General features: G+C 47.4%; 1 protein-coding gene across 1 annotated transcript; it reads right to left on the bottom strand.

Moving 5' to 3' along the window:
- Nucleotides 1-8,793: 8,793 nt before the first annotated feature.
- Nucleotides 8,794-10,138, bottom strand: EDB91DRAFT_1352148 (uncharacterized protein). Its single transcript, XM_041326151.1, has 5 exons — nt 10,116-10,138; nt 9,627-10,018; nt 9,345-9,463; nt 9,089-9,290; nt 8,794-9,039 (listed from the first exon to the last, which is right to left on the bottom strand). The coding sequence occupies exons 2-5, from the start codon at nt 9,648-9,650 to the stop codon at nt 8,971-8,973; spliced, it is 414 nt and encodes a 137-aa protein (XP_041168569.1). The 5' UTR covers nt 9,651-10,018; nt 10,116-10,138; the 3' UTR covers nt 8,794-8,970.
- Nucleotides 10,139-10,867: the final 729 nt, after the last annotated feature.

Genomic DNA, 10,867 nt, shown 5'->3' with positions numbered 1-10,867 from the left:
GCAGCAGCCATTACCATGACTGTGATTGCAGACGCAGTCTATCACCAGTTGTTAGGATAGGACATGATATAAGATAAGAGCCTACCGTATCAGAACCGGCCGCAAACATTCCACCTGCAACAAATACTGATTCATTATCTTCAAGCCCGTACTCTTTCTGGTGCTCCAACATGAACTTTGAAAAGGATGGTCCTGCAGTTCTTTCCCGCTTCACAATGCTTGAGCGAGGGTATCCGTTAGAAAATCAAATCACGCACCATCTGGCTTCGTACCACGTACAACTGCCCGTTAAAAAACGTAAGATCTTCTTGGTGCCATACCTTCAACTCGCTCAGGTAGCCTGGGATGAAACGCAGGATTGGGTATGTATCCACCCAGGTATGCTCCTGCCTGATAGCTCGACCAAATCGCGCAAGATACTTATTGAGGGTGACGATTTCAGGATCCGAGTACGCGGTGTGTGTGTATTTTTTACCATAGGTGAAGGACATGACCACGGAAGCTGCATAACTACAATGCACGAATTAATTCCATACCCATGAGCATGAGTCGGTTTACATACCGCATGGCATGCATGTGGTGGTTCTTTGGGTCGTTTAAAATATCAAGAACCAGATTCTTTGCATTCTTGATCTGAATGGGCTCGTAAGTCTCGGCAACTTTGGGTTGCAAACCTGCATGCAAGACCCTGCCAGATGTTCAGTCCAATTGCAAGCCACAGACTAGATATATACCTGCGCAACCGGCGCAATCTCTCACCACCCGCGAAAAGAACTATCAACCCATTAGACAATGTGTCTTGTACTACAGAACATGGGCGATCGGCCACAGATGCTCCTTCTTTTTCCATGATATCCACCGCAGCCTACGACGAGACCTACTTCATGTTTGTTCAGATGATGCATTGCTCGATGCGTACCTGGTGACGACCTATAATGACGAAAATTCTAGAGCCCTGTTTGAGCGAGAACACAGGTCCGTATTCTTCTGTCCATTTTGCGAATTGAAACGGCGCACTGCGCGAGGAGTTGAAGATCATATTAGTGTATCTTGAACAGGTACTTACTATGATTTTGGCATCTTGTTTCCTAACAGCCAACGTCCAGGCGGTCCAGGGGGTAAAGGCAACCGTCTTGCGGTGGCCTTATACCGCTGTGTTACAATCCATAGGCTGGCCAAAACAAGAGCGCATGTAATGAGAGGTGCCATCGAGTCGAGTTTGCTGACAGTCACCAGCTCCGCTTTGCCACAGATTAGTACTCCAGCAAAGAGTGCGGCTACGACTCGCCGAATTCACTGCAAACTTGGAACTTGAGCGGCGAAAACGCTGAAATGACAGGTACATGATTACACTGGTTTACATACAGCTTTATTTCAGTATCTGCACGGATCCATCGGAGATGCTTTACATGTGACATGACTTGCCAGTTTTCTTTCCACGTAGTGACGTCGTAGGGAGCCGACTCACGGAGGTTGAGCGAAAAGTGGATAGTAGTGGACACGCAAGTGCCAAGATATTCCGAGCCCACGAAATTGTGGTCTTCATGTCGTTTCCGATGATCGTGGTCGACTAGTGTCGACTACTTCAAGTTCGTCATGGACTCATGGTGGTGGGCCACCATTCTAAAAATAAAGTCAAGCTGGGTGGTTCCTACTGACACAACACCACACACAGCTGCTCATGTGACGCCAATATCGTTGTGGCAAACAGCACAGGATAATTTATACTTCCACATCAACCAGGTCCACTAGTAAGTACCACGGTGATTATGCAACAAAGCATGCACAGTGACCTGATCCTCGTAAATCGTAACGATCGTCCACCCGGCCCTTTGTTAATGTGGCTACTGGCAAAATCGGATTGTGGCATCTTGGGAGGGTATTTAAGTCGCTCACTCAACTATGTATTTCCTGTATTAACCGCTCTCCTTAACTTCAAAGTTCTCAACAGGCAAGTCCCTTTCGGACCTTGGCACGTCCTGTATCTTGACTTCAACTACCACAGAAAAATTCTTGACAATATGCAATCTGAGGCACCCGTTCTTAATAACGCACCACCCGCCATGATTCAGCACCCGGGGGCGATTGCCCATGCCTCACAGCATCACCAACCTAATGTTCAAATGTTCTATGTGCCACAGGTTTATCTTCATAATCCAAGCGACTTGTACCCTCCATTACCACCATCAAACCAGCCTACCCCAATTGACACCCTCATCACGAATATCCTCAAACACCGCTCTAAGGAAGTCCCACCTGTACGCAAGGGTCCAATTACTACTTTACCTGCGGACATCATCCTGCACATCTTCAAGATGGGCATTTCCGACGACGACTGTCAAGAAAAGATCGATTTTGCGGTCCTGGTTTCGCATGTCTGTCGCGCTTGGCGTAATGTTGCTCTCAGCTGCTCGTCGCTTTGGGCGAATATCATTATCACGCCGGGTAACATGCATGACACTAACGGGCATCCCGCTACCGCAAATCGATCACTCCTTTGTGCGCAGGAATTCGCCTTGCGCTCTAGAGTACTCCCGTTATCTGTTCGACTCAAACTTCCTATGACAGTGTCGGGCACAGGCGTATACCTTGGCACGCGCGTGATGGTGATAATGGATTGGCTCCGTCTGTTGTTTCCACGCGTCAAGTTCCTTTCGGTACACTGCGATATTATCCACGTGGCATGGCTCGTCATGGGTCGTTTACTTGCGCTTCCTATGGAGAATTTGGAGACCTGCGAAATCGACTTCGGCGCTAAGGCCCAGTGCTTTTTTAATCGATTGCTACCGCCATATCACTTGCCTTTTGTTTTCCTCAGTCACCGGATCGCAGAAAAGGCAGAAGACAACATCCGTCCGAAGTTAAAACAGGTTAAACTGTCTGGTTTGCCTATCTGCTGGCCGATGTGGTCATTAACACGGTTGACATCCCTCTCAATTAATTACATGGCCATCGATGAATGTCCTTCGATGGATATGCTCAGGCTCGTCCTTGAACTGAACAAAGAAACTCTGGAACGGTTCGAGATCCAAGGTGCCATTAATGCATCTGACGACGCCAGGGAAAAAATGCCAACCGAATTACCGAGGCTCACGCATCTTACCATTGGTTTTGTAAAGGAGTGGGACGCTATTTCATTTTTCTTCACGTTTCACACACCTGCACTGAAGCACCTCAAGCTACGTCACATCGCTCGCTCGATTATTGATGATCACTGGCGACGGTTACACGGATACAGTGCAGTCACTACGGTCATCCCGAATCATGCTTTACAGCTGCCTGAAAACATCTCTTCTACGGTCCTTTTCGAAGATCTGCTTTACACACACACCTCGCTGCTTCAACAGATCGAATCGCTCGAGCTTCAGGAAATTTATGTAATACCTCTTTTCGACGATAAATTCAAGCATGACAACGATCCTTTAAAACAATCGTATCACTGCCGTGTTGTTTTCGCTTACCGCGTATTGGCAGCATGCTCGCAGCTTCGGTGTCTCATTCTCGCCGAACCCGACCAGTGTTTCCTCGATGCACTCAACATCTATCCCGACGATACTGATAAGAGCCGCCCGGTCGCCCCCCCGCTGACTCACCTGTATATATTCTGCGCTGACCATGACCGCCTAAAGTTATTTTTGCAGAAAAGGGCAGAAATCTTGGAGGAGGACGGTTCGCGTAGATTGGAGCACCTTGGACTGGGGACAAATGAAGGGCGTCTGGCGGAGGTTATGCGATTGGAGAACATCGACCTCGGATGTCTTGCGAAGAAAAGCGTCATATCTTAAGGCGCGGAGGATTAAGCGTTCGTTATCTGAATCCTGTGCCATAGTTATGTTTTTGAAATGTCACGAAAGAGGAATGTGTTGTATTTACTGCTTACGTCAGCCACCTTATTCGGGACAATAGTTAAGGTAGCAGCCTGCCAGCAGGTCTTTTTGTTCTTCCCATTTTGTTTATCGCCAGCCTCATGCTGCCAGCGCTCAGCTCATTGTTCTATTGAAAATTCTTCTCGAGTGGAGGTAACGAGGTTTCTTGTTTCAATTGTCTTTTTTTCCCTTATATCAACGACCTTCACAATTCAGTTTGCTTCCTTCGTGTCCGAATTTTGACAGCCTAGACAAGTACTGTGTACTTTGTCCTTCTCGTGCTCTTTTGGTTCGACCTTGTGTATTTTCATTGCTCCATTGGTTACACGTGCTCCTGAGCAGCTCACTTGCAACCTATCCTCTCTTTAATATCCTGCTGCACAATGTCTTCTACCGCGATCTCGACCATCACATATCCATGTCCTCCGCCTACTACCAATGCACTTGACTCCCAGCAGCGCATGCGTCTCATCCGCTCTGCGCGCAAATTGGAGGCAATCATGGGAACCACACCCTACCTCCTCGAGGCAGATATCCCTGTCACACTCCTCCCTGTCGGGGGTAACAAAAAGTTGGCGACGGGCAAAGCACTGAAGCGCCAGGGCTCCATATTCATGCACTACCACACATTTTCCCCATCTGTAACATCATTTAGCTCAGCCTCAACGACATCCCTACACTCCCCATCCGCTTCACTGGTCTCGCTGCCTTCGAGCATGCGGAGCACAGAGTCCCTCTCAGTGACACCGCCTGGCCTGCCTGCGCGCGGCAGAAGGTCGGCAGATAAACCTAGACCATTGTACCTTCGCATGAACAACGTTCCTGTCTCTCCTACCGACCACCGCTGCACATCACCACCATCCACACCTTCCTCAGCCTCCCCAACCTCAGATTCTTTTCCCTCTACGCCTCGTACGCCAAGGTATGACACTGCAGAAGTGCGGAGAAAGCGGATGGCAAAACTTGCGCGGCATCTCGGAGAGAACGTACCTCCCGAACTCGTCACCGCACAAGGGCCGCCCCCCAAATTACGTTTTGAAGAAGACGTGCCCAATAGGACGCGGCGTAGTATGTCTGTCAACCACGCGAGCCCACAAAATATACCATTCGCTCCAAAGCCTCAGGCTAACAGCGATTGGGTTGGCGAGTGGAATCGATCTGATATCAGAGATGTTCAGAGGGAACTCAGAAATCTCCGGGCTGAGCGGTGGTAGTTGCGTCGTTGTTTGGACATATTTCATTACCCCATTACTTGATTCTATGTTACCCCTTGTATCTATATCACTGGCTGCAGGCATCCAGCATGTGCTTTATGATAACTAGTCATCTACATACATATATGTATCATGTTAGGCCTTTTCCTCATTAATTATCTATACACCCGCACTACTACTGTCGTTTTGTAACATAATACATGCGAGCACAAGCCCATGGCACGTGCCACAAGAATATTGAAGAGAAAAGTCGAGAATCTTACCAGACTCCAACCATTCGGCAGGGTATCCTACATCCTAACATAACCAGCTTAATAATACATTGTACTTGTTTGCTTCGTCCAATTCAACTCCGAAACCTTAGTGCTGATCAATGTTCCATAAGAAGGTGTTTGGCTGTATTGGTCAACAGCTTCTAATCCTAACAGATGTCAACAAACATTCGTAAGACTGTCACCATACGCCGGTTACTTATCAGGGAAGGCTGTGGCTGCAAATATGGCACCTTCATGAACTTCAAAAACCCGAACAGGAGGGATGCTTGTAACGGCGTGCTGCTCTGCTTTTTCCACCATCCTGATCCTGATCATGAAGTTCGCTGTTAAGGTGTGCTTGTAGAGACTGCGTGTTTCGCTTTACAGAAGTGGGTGTGCTTGATGGTTTAATGTTACTTCACAACGCCCAGCTGTATCACTAGACGCATAACCATGAGGCTGGCTGAATCCTGATCCACTTCAAACTTCTCGACACCCATCCAAGAAGAGTACAACTATCTCTACGGCGTATTTTTTATTTGATTGTAAGGATCCCCATTCCTCTATGCCCCGCCCATCGATCTCCTCGCAGGTCAAAGCGTCCGTATCGCATACACGTAGTGCGGGAAGCTTTCACTTCTCGCATCCGGTATCACATCGGATACATTCCCTTACGATACTCATAACGTTTCACATTTTCACATTTTCACGATTTCACTATAATCACGCCTCGTTGCATGACGTTTCTTCCCTTTATCCTTTAGCTTTTCTTTCATCGTCGACCCCGCAGTTCTGATCCAACGTTCCGTCCGACCCAAGTTTCGCATCAACGCTTTGACTCTACGATTCTCGCACTACTCGACTCTGTCTACTATCATCTCTCTTCCCCTTCGAACTCGTTCAGCCCAGAGCTTCGCACTTTGCGGCTCTACATGATCGACCGTCAAATTTGATTATATCTACAAATTTCTGTAAGCTACAGAGGTGAATGTGCTACTTGGTTTTGTGCTGCTTCATAACATTCACATACCTCGTTAGACGCCAAAGGCATGAGGCAGTTCACTCTCAGACCTCCAGGGTTTGAAAGGCTGCATCCACGTTCTGATATCAGCCTTGCTCGACGGCTTGCCTTTCTGGGGCCTCTCACATGAGTCTAATTTCTGCCGCAGCTGCAGTCGTTGCTTTATTGCTCACCGCCACGTCTTGCCTAATAGGGCGTGCATGTATTGCCGAAGTCGAGACCATATCAGATATGACGATATTGCTAGAAAGCTGAATGTGCAGCCATGCTGATCTAACTCGAGAAGGTGTGGTCATTGTAAGATGGGACAGTGCTGTAAGGTGCTGGCGCAGCCGGAGAGGGTTCGTAATATGGCTGCGGTATGCATCACCCGGAAGCAAACAGGATTAGTCCATACCGTTTCAGTCTGGGCGAAGTCAATATAATGATTCTGGGCGTTTACCATGATGACTGCGCGCTCCGATATTATATTGATAAGCACTATGGCAATGTCCCACAAGATAGGTCAAGTGATTAGGGCAGAATCAAGAGAGTCGCAAAGGCCATGTATATGTGCTAATAAGCCACACAAGATTCGGAAAGAATCACACGCCCAGTAAAGATGGAAATATGAGAGGAGTCGGAAGTATCAAGATCGTGGCTGGTAGTCCAGACACACGTGCCCTACGCGACAATGTCAAAATTAGAGGATTGTTGTGACATATAGTCCTCATGCCTCAGGATATGCACGCGACACAGAAGTCCAATACATCCTAAGGGTAGAATCATTATGGTGCGTGTAGAATTTTCCGTGGTGATTTAACTGTTGGACCAAGGATTGCATTGCAAAACAAGTGTCGAATACTACTACAAATTCGGTCATGGCACGAAAACTAATTCATGTGCGATATGTCGGGGAGAACATATGCAACATACTTGAGGATTCCGTGTAGAATTGCCCGTACTGCAATTAAAACACGAACTCTTGGGACACACCACCTAGTAGGAGTAAATTTGCTTCGAAGTGCAGAGAACCTAAATTTTCATCATCAGCAATGACATCCATAAACCACATGCTATACATACCTCTTTGGCATATAGATTGCTGCAGTGCTTCTCTACGTTTGGGTTGTTCGCATACAATGTGGACAGCGGGATACCAGCTGCTTTGGCAATTTCGGTGCAATCCTCGTGGGTCTTCACGACGTGGGTGTCAACGCAGTCTTTGTCTTTAATTCCAAGGCATATTTCCTATGACCAATGAGTCCAAGTGTCCTGCAAACGCAAACATATCTTACTTCTCCGAGATGCAGATCACAAGCGGTGTTAATGATGCCGGTGTTCACTTTCATCAGCTGGTATCTGTGCATACGTTCAATGTCAAATGGATGTCAGGGATAGTAATGATTGCACATACGTCGAGACTTTGTGTTGAGCGGAGATTGTGGCACATGTATCTCCAGGTTTAATTGTTATCTTGCGGGTACAATCAGAAGGGATTGCTAGACGTTACCCAGTGATAAACATGAGCATAATAGAGCATCGAGGAAGAGGATTACTGACCAACAACAACAGAGGCAAGTGCAGCAAGCGCAGCGAGTCTGGTGAAGAATGAGGTTTGCATACTGGTCAGGGAAGCTTAGAAATAGGTGAGTGATGTTAATGCCTTAGGAATGACTCTTCGAGGACGAGTACTTATACTAGAATAGCAACGGAGCTTGAAACGATGTGGATTGTCTGAATCAATATCTTTGAGAAACTAGTAGCAGGAACACGCATAAGATGAGCATGTGCGAAGAAGGACCGCCACATCATTATTGCCGGTTGCGATTTCGAATCAATTTCTAAGGGGTGAAGTTGGTCGGAAAAACTGAGTTCCTGATGTACAGAACTATGAAATGTCTTGCAATTCAAATGGTAAAGGCATGCTCGGGTTAGGAGAGGAATTTCACATTATTTGGTGGTCAACAGCACGAATGGTATGGTCTTGTGAATTCGTGCTGTCAAAGATTGAGTCAGATCTAGTACAATCAAAAAGGGCTCGAACAGAGGTAAGAAGTTGGTCAATAGCATGGAAGCAGGATACACACCGAGAGCAACTCAGTTCGCCACTGAATGCGAGTACGCGGAATATTTATTTTCGCTGGGTATGTGAAATAAGCATACTGGTACCTGTTCCGCAACTGCTGATCGATTCAAGCTAGAAAAGAACACCGCTCGTTATGTAGGGTGGTTCTGTTTGTCTGCAAAGACAGGTTGCGTCCTCGTGGAATAACTCAGGCCCCAAGTTCGGTAGATCTTATGAAGCGGGTTGGCAAGTAGCGGACTGTATATGGTACGAAGAAGGATGAGATGAAGACAAATAGAAGGCATTGGTCAGAGCGACGTCGTTTGATGTGTGCCGAAGTTCTGTGGCTAGTAGGCCTGTAGAAGCAGCCATGGTCAAGACTCTGTAATAGCTAGTGCTGCCGTGGTCCGGTTCGGTCCAGTTCAGAGGGTCCTGGACGAGAACCAAGAACCGGACCATGGTTCGGTTCTACAAAATCTTCGAACCCAGAACCGGACCACAGAGAACCGTTCTCTGTGGTCCGGTTCGGTTTTTTTCTGGTCCGAACTCGAACCGAACCCGAAAATTCTCAGTAGAAGACTAAGAATCCAGCAAACACAAGGCAACTCTCAACATCCTCGCGAGGTAATTTATTGATCTGCAACAATCACCAATACCGTGCATGCAGGTACGTGATTATCACTAACCTTGTCGATCGACATGCTTTCTTTCGTTCCTAGAGCCAAAACACGGCTTCCACACCTGGTATACCACTTGTATGTCACATCATACCATTCGCCGACGATCGTGCCATCATCGAGACGAACGAGCACATGCGCCGCAGCCAAGCAGAGGGTGGTATACTTGGAGGTATCCTTGACGTCTACGAGTTTCAGTTTGTCTGACTCGCTAAATTGTTTCTATATTAGTGGGGATCTAATGAATAAATAAAAAAACACCAACCCTATGCCAGCAACACCCTCCAGGACTAGGTTCTCTGCATAGTTCCCGTTTGAAATATCGACGCGGCCAGCGGATGGAATGTGCCCCTGGGCTGTACCAAAACCGGTTCTCAAAACAAGCTAGTTCCTGTTTTGTCAAAGCAACAAATATCAACGCGGTCAGCGGATGAGATGCGGTCAATCTATTATTTCTGCGCCTATTGCCGACTTCTCGAAGTGGAATGAAGTGCACTACATATGTCAGTGGGTGAGAGTCTTGAGAGTTTAATTAGGGAGTGCTTACCTTCAAAAAGCCCAAAGGCAGCATGATCAACCGAGAGTGCAAATCCCGAAGACCACAGTTTGACGTCGAAGCAGATGATGTCGAAGTCGAAGTCGATAAGGGTTCGGAATGGTTCGGGAAGGCCGAACCAAAATGGAACCGTTCGGGAGGACCTAGAACCGAGAACCGTTTTCCGGTCCGGTTCGGGCTGGCATGAGGACCATGGACCGAACCACAGAGAACCGGACCAAAAGTCCGGTTCGAACCGTGGTTCTGGACCGGACCGCGGCAGCACTAGTAATAGCAGTGATCAGTGACCACCTGTAAAAATAGTAAGATAGGGCTCAACACAACCAACCAACATCACCAGGAGTAATGATCCTCTCTCGACTCTAGTACTCTCATCTATATAACTGGAAGGAGGTTAGAATCACCTGTCGAGCTGGTGAAATGTCCGATTCACCTGCTAAACCGGTGGTGAGATGGTGACAATAGCTAGTTGAAAATTACCTGTTAGATTTGTCAGTTACTACATTCACCGCTTGAAACAAACTGCCAAATCTATTGAAGGGAATGTCCAAGTTTGACGGATCATGATGGTGTTGTGGGCAGACCTGTTTGGAAGGAGTTCCGCCGGCAGAACTGGCAAAACCTGGAAGAACTATGTTCTGGAATCTGCCAGTACTTGTGGCAAGGGACGCGCATAGGCAGAAATTGTCAGAAATCTAGTTGTTAACCCCGCCGTGAGGTTTACACACCTTGAATTCTGCCACATTCTGTTATCTGCCTGGCAGTGCCAGTTATGCCATGCCACGAGGCAGAATGTCAGACTCTTGCCCACAACATAGTACTTACTAGCGTCACGTAGGGCATCTGGGATGCTCAATTCTAAAATGTCGTTAGGGATACTGCTACATGAAAAGGTTCAGGTAGCTACTGTACAGTGAGAATCAGGACGAGGACACTCTGCGACAAGGTTTAGAACTTCTCCCATGCGAAGGTTTAGCCGAGCGGTGGTGGACAAATTAGGAAAGGTTTAGGGTCTATGTAGCCTCAGGTAACTTGCGAAAGGATGACCGTAAGGTCAAGTGCGCAGCGACAACGACATTTTGGAATTGAGCATCCGTAATCGAAGCTCTAAGTGTGAAGCATATAAATGTTGACGTACTGAATACTTCCAGCTGAATTCAACCCTCAATGGCTCAGCGCTCAGTGTTCACTCTCATCAGAATTCGATAACATTTTTGCTGGAGGTGAGTCCT

This window comes from Suillus paluster (assembly GCF_016628075.1).
Source record: "Suillus paluster strain FC165 chromosome Unknown EDB91scaffold_393, whole genome shotgun sequence".
NCBI classification, from domain to species: domain Eukaryota; kingdom Fungi; phylum Basidiomycota; class Agaricomycetes; order Boletales; family Suillaceae; genus Suillus; species Suillus paluster.
Note: the sequence above shows the minus strand (reverse complement) of the source record. Positions and strands in the feature narration are given on the sequence as shown.